We start from the raw sequence: 6,000 nt of genomic DNA on the forward strand, positions 1-6,000 counted from the left end.
ATAAATACATACACAACCACACAAACAGAAACACAGCCAGAGAGAGACATCCATATAGACCCTTTCAACAATAAAAACAAAAACAATGCTTGAACGTTCTATTTGGGTCCCAATCTACTTCCTCTGCATTAAGATAACATATGGAATGTTAAAAAGGAAGTATTGTGGGGCCAACTATGATGCTGATAATGGAACTCTCTTGAAAGGGTCCATACCTATACAAACAAAAACGCACACATACCCATACACACATACATAAACAGTCACACAGATAAATGCACACCAAAGATGATGTCCTTTAAAAGAGTAGATGTCCATGCTGACGCTAGCTCTTCTGATTCCAGGCAGTGTTTGTGATTCAGTATGGCATCGACAGCAGTGGACGTTTAGGCCAGCGGGTGAACTTCACAGCAAAAGCTGACAGGTATTCATTTCTCAGTGGGTTAATATATCAGACATATGTTGCTAATAAACACTTCACTGCACACATGAGCAGCCTTATAAATGCTTCCCATATTACGTAAAATTACATTGTCTAGAACAGAGACATTTTAAAGAGCCACTAAACCAAATGGGTTTGTTTCTCATGATGTTGTCAGGGCAACAATGGTGTAAATGTTGTGAAAGGGGCTGAAGTGTTGTGAAGTGTTGGCTTACTGTAATGTTGTAATGAGCACTGACCCAAGCTCTCTACTGCCCCACAGTGGTAATGGAGTGCATGCCCCAGACAGCATAACATCCATAACCAAAGATATTGGAGTCAAGTACAGCATCTACATTGTCATCAAAAGGTGACTGTATGCTTTTACAGGAATATTTTGGAAGGGAAATGTTTCATTATATACCAGTATATGGATATGAATATTGTGGTATAATATATCCAAATTCCACGTCGTCCAGTCGTCTGTCTCTATGCGCATTATATAAATAGGCAAACACATACATAAGTCACTGATTCAGAGCGCTCTCCCTCAAGGTCTGATGACTCCACAAACTACATTAACTTCACTGCTGGGGAGAACAACTTGGCCAAACCAGTTCAGCAGAATCTACAGGTATTGTTCATGTCAACTAACTGGGTCTGTGGGTGGCAGTTTGCAGCACCCCTCCAGTTGTGATTTTGGATAATAGTGACCCTCTACCCACCCCCTCTCTGCCCTCTCCTCTATCTCTCTCTGCCCTCTCCTCTATCTCTCTCTCTCTCTCTCCTCTATCTCTCTCTCTGCCCTCTCCTCTATCTCTCTCTCTCTCTCCTTTATTTCCCTCTCTCTCCTCTACCTCCCTGTCCCTCTGTACTCTACCTCCCTCTCTCTCTCCTCTCTCCCTCTCTCTCTTCTTTACCTCCGTCTCTCTCCTTCTCTCCTCTATCTCTCTCTCCTTCTCTCCTCTATCTCTCTCTCCTCTACCTCCCTCTCTCTCTCTTCTCTCCTCCCTCTCTCTCCTACCTCCCTCTCTCTCTTCTCTACCTCCTTCTCTCTCCTTCTCTCCTCTATCTCTCTCTCCTCTACCTCCCTCTCTTTCCTTCTGTCCTCTATCTCTCTCTCTCTTCTCTACCTCCCTGTCCTCTTCCTAATGTTTGTTTATTTCACTCCATCTCATTCTCTCTTTTCTCCCCCTCCTCCTCCTCCATCATCCTCCTCTTCTCTCTACTTCAGGTGGTGAATGCGTGGAGGGACCTGACAGTGACTGTGTTTGTGAAGGTGCCAATCAAGCTGCAGGAGGAGAACATCTGGACAGATCTGGACAGTTTAAAGGTGAGGAAGAGAATATCTGGACACAACGGGACAGTTTAGAGGTGAAGGGGGTGATTATCTGGACAGTTTAGAGGTGAAGGGGGTGATTATCTGGACTGTTTAGAGGTGAGGGGGGGTATCTGGACAGTTTAGAGGTAAGGAGGGTGATTATCTGGACAGTTTAGAGGTGAGGGGGACAAAGACAGAAATAGGAACACGGTCCACTTAGAGCAGAAAGTATCAGTATGACAGATCGCCACAGAGCAGCAGACGACCGGGCTGAGCCTCTGGGCCAAAACGGAACCAGTCCAGAACCAGAGACAGCCACAGAGTGGCACAGCACCAGGTCAGAGCCTCTGGGCCAAAACGGAGCCAGAACCAAATAGGTGCCTTGTGTCTCACCTACCACAACTTTGCATTATTGACATTTACAAGTACTACAAGTGTTAAATCATTACATTTCACAGTGTCATTACACACTCATTTTCCTGCTCAGCTGGCTGATACCATGGTAGGTCTATAGCCCACCCCAAGAAGAGAGACCTGAAGACCCTGAGCTCTTATCTGCATTAAGACAATGTGTGTTTTATAGACCACATGCACATATCTAAGTTAGATAAATGTGTTTTGTTTTAGATGATTAATGGATGTCGCACTTATAAAGACATGAAGCCTGTGGGAGATGTCATAAAGAAACTGCAAAAAGATCTCACCCTGGTAAGTGTACCACTGCTCTCCTTCCATGTGTTCCTATTCTCATATCCTTACATGCTTTTACTGTATGTTTTTCTTTGAAGTCAACTCTGGAATGCTTTAGGACCACACAGACTACCTGTGTGTGTGTGTGTGTGTGTGTGTGTGTGTGTGTGTGTGTGTGTGTGTGTGTGTGTGGAACATCTTGGTGTTCATGTTTGTTTGTAGTTTTGTTGTGTGTATGAAATGTCGATGTGTGTGAGAAGTGTTGTCGATGTGTGTGAAGGTGTCTAGGTGTTGGTGTGTGTGTGTGAAGTGTTCATGTGTGTGAAGGTGTCTAGGTGTTGATGTGTGTGAAGGTGTCTAGGTGTTGGTGTGTGTGTGTGTGTGAAAGTGTTCATGTGTGTGAAGGTGTCTAGGTGTTGATGTGTGGTAAAGTGTCTAGGTGTTGATGTGTGTGTGTGTGTGTGTGTGTGTGTGTGTGTGTGTGTGAATTGTTCATGTGTGTAAAGGTGTCTAGGTATTGATGTGTGTGTGTGTGTGCGTGAGAGAGAATTGTTCATGTGTGTGAAGGTGTCTAGGTGTTGATGTGTGTGTGTGTGTGTGTGTGTGTGTGTGTGAGAGAATTGTTCATGTGTGTGAAGGTGTCTAGGTGTTGATATCCTCCCTCTTCATCTCTTCTCCCTTTCCCCTTCCTCTCTCTCTCCACTCTCTCTCTCCTCTCCCTCTGTCTCTCTCCCTCATCAGGACTGTTCAGTGGCCGAGTGTAGAGTGTTTACATGTGACATCGATCTGACGGAGAACAGTCAGCGCTTCCTCAACATCTCGGGAAATGTGAGCTCTACCTGGATTGAGAAGGTAAAGAAATCACACCCTCTTTTCCAACCGAGTCTTATTACAGGGTTCCCACTCTCAAGTCAAATGTAAAATTTCATGACTTCTCTCTGACTTTCCCTGACCATTCAAGAATATTTTACTTTTTAGAGTGGGAGATAAATAAATGACCATTGAATAAACAAAGTTGGGATACTCCACATCATGTTCCTTAGTTGGGTGAAGCTATTAGTCTGGCACAATGGGACAGAGTTCACAGTCAGGAGGCCTTGACCCCACCGAAGCAGAATCCTACAAGGCTACACTGTAGCAACGGATTTGTCTCTAAATCCTCCCCCAAAGACACATAAGGCTAGGAGACATACAAAGCTAGGAGGCACACAAGGCTAGGAGACACACAAGGCTAGTGAAGGCTAGGAGGCACACAAGGCTAGGAGGCACACAAGGCTAGTGAAGGCTAGGAGGCACACAAGGCTAGGAGACACACAAGGCTAGGAGGCACAGTGAAGGCTAGGAGACATACAAGGCTAGGAGGCACACAAGGCTAGGAGGCATACAGGACGTGTTTCGATTGGTTTAGAAATCTCCAGCCACATGTGTCAAGAGTACTTACTGTACTACTAAATCACACATTAGGCCCTGGCTACACCGGGTCAGCAACTGAAGCGCTTCACCCGCATAGCGTAGAAATAGTTTTAGAAGACTAGTCTATTTTTTTCCGAATGTACATACTATGTACAAACAGAATAGAATGTACATACTATGTACAAACAACAAACACTTTCCCCTCCTCTTCCTCTTCTCAAACAGACTGGGCTCAGAGAAGCTCAGCTGGCACTGATCACCGAGGCGACGATGGAGTACGACCAAAACAAATACATCTACTTCTCAGACTCCAGGAAGCAGCCCCCTGTCTCCAAGGTAACACACCAACTCCTCAGTGTCCTCCAACGTTGCAGCGCTGTCTTCATCAGTTTAGCTGGTTCCCCGGAATGCAAGGGGAAAAAGTAACGTGCATCATTGCTCATTGCCAGAGTGTCTCGCAGAGACAATTCCATTGTGCTCTCGCGAGAACTCTGGATTTCCAGAGTACTCTGTGTGTTTATGATGTGTAGAACACATATGTGAGACTGTGGCTCCTGTTTCCTTCCTGCAGATCAAGACTATCGTGGAGGTGTACGACGTCCCCAACTTCACCAAGGAGATCATCGGGGGGACAGTGGGCGGGCTGATCCTGCTCGCGCTCATCACTGCAGGCCTGGTGAAGGTGAGAGAGACGAACCTCGGCTCCGGGTCAGCATCGGCCCAGACCCGGCGCTGATCTGGCTCTGAGTCGTTTGCCATTAGATGTGCAAGTGAAATCTCAGAGTAGCTCATGGCAGCTTAAAGACAAAGACAGCTCTGTCTTTATTAATGTTTTTGTTTATGGCTTTGTTGTTGTTTATTATAGGCGGGCTTTTTTAAGAGTCAGTACAAACAAATGATGGAGGAGGCTGCTGGACAGGACACGGAAGGAGCTCCAGCAGAGTGATCTTGAGTGTGTGTGTGTGTGTGTATGTGTTTGTCTGTTTGTGTGTGTGTGTGTGTTTGTGTGTTTTTTGTTATTCTCAAAATTATCTTCTATTCATTTTTATTTTATTGGTTATTAATATTGGTATATATTGAATTACTTTAAATGTTTTTTGTTGTGTTTCTCTGAGTGAGGCATTGTGGGAACATCAGTGAGGGAATGTTTTGTTGAACATATTCTGACTAATCAAAGCAGTAAGATTTTGTACAGATGTGGGGTTTTTTCACCTCGTTGTATATAAACTGTGGGTGTAAACAAAGAAATTGTGTGAGTAAAGCTCTGTGTAAACATCAGTGTGTGTTAGACTAAGTGAGGGTTTGTGGGGACATCCGTGTGTGTTAGATTGAATAAGGCTTTGTGGTGACATCCGTGTGTGTGTTAGACTAAATAACACCTTTTTTGCTTTTACTTTGTTCATGGCAATGCAGTAAAAAGTTGTAGTGAATCATGAGTGCACACACAGGCTAACACGTAAACTCGGGTCAAGTCAGGTCAGATCAGTTTGTGTCACAGATACAGTATGGAGCGCAGCAAGGTAATTTTTAATCACTAAATAAAAAATGGCATTTATTTCTGTAAGGCGCACACCACATATGTCTGTAAATTGCTCAGCCCCACAGAATCCCTCCACCATGGCAATGATATCGCCAGATTCAGGACAGTCTGCCCTACACACACATGAAATGCATGTAGAGCTATGAGCTTACTGTGGTGAGATACATGTCAAAATATAAGAATTTTTATAATACGCTTTTTATATTTTAATTCTTTATAAATCTAAATAAAATCAATGCTAGTACTAATATATGATAGTCTAGCCTCTGCTGAAAAAACAATATATAATATGTGTGTGTGGCACTTACAATGACCAGAATAAATCCTTATGAATAAAGGTAGTAAAAAATGCCATAAAAACAGCTAAGGGTTAAAGCAGTGTTAAAGCATAAAAACAGCTAAGGGTTAAAGCAGTGTTTGGTTGGTTTTGGGTCCAAGACATGATTTTGAGTTGTGACTGAGATAAGAACTTGATTATGTGTAATTATATGTTTATTCATAAATATATGCATATGTGAATGTATTTCTACTTGTGTCATTAAAAAAAACAATAAAGTCTTACAATAATCTAGACATACAGCTGATCCCTCCTGTTTCCCTGCTGTTATGGTGGAT

General features: G+C 43.5%; 1 protein-coding gene across 1 annotated transcript in view; it reads left to right on the forward strand.

The window, feature by feature from the left end:
• The window catches only part of LOC125295912 (integrin alpha-M-like), a 52,374-nt gene extending 46,905 nt beyond the window's left edge, over positions 1-5,469 (forward strand). The window contains exons 22-30 of the mRNA XM_048245499.1: positions 345-424; positions 705-791; positions 977-1,055; positions 1,656-1,754; positions 2,370-2,450; positions 3,174-3,284; positions 4,071-4,181; positions 4,417-4,527; positions 4,711-5,469. Of these exons, the coding sequence (XP_048101456.1) occupies positions 345-424; positions 705-791; positions 977-1,055; positions 1,656-1,754; positions 2,370-2,450; positions 3,174-3,284; positions 4,071-4,181; positions 4,417-4,527; positions 4,711-4,791 (840 nt within the window). The 3' untranslated portion in view covers positions 4,792-5,469. The remainder of the gene's footprint in view (positions 1-344; positions 425-704; positions 792-976; positions 1,056-1,655; positions 1,755-2,369; positions 2,451-3,173; positions 3,285-4,070; positions 4,182-4,416; positions 4,528-4,710) is intronic.
• Positions 5,470-6,000: the final 531 nt, after the last annotated feature.

The sequence above is a fragment of the Alosa alosa genome, chromosome 6 (genome assembly GCF_017589495.1).
Source record: "Alosa alosa isolate M-15738 ecotype Scorff River chromosome 6, AALO_Geno_1.1, whole genome shotgun sequence".
Classification (NCBI taxonomy): Eukaryota; Metazoa; Chordata; class Actinopteri; order Clupeiformes; family Clupeidae; genus Alosa; species Alosa alosa.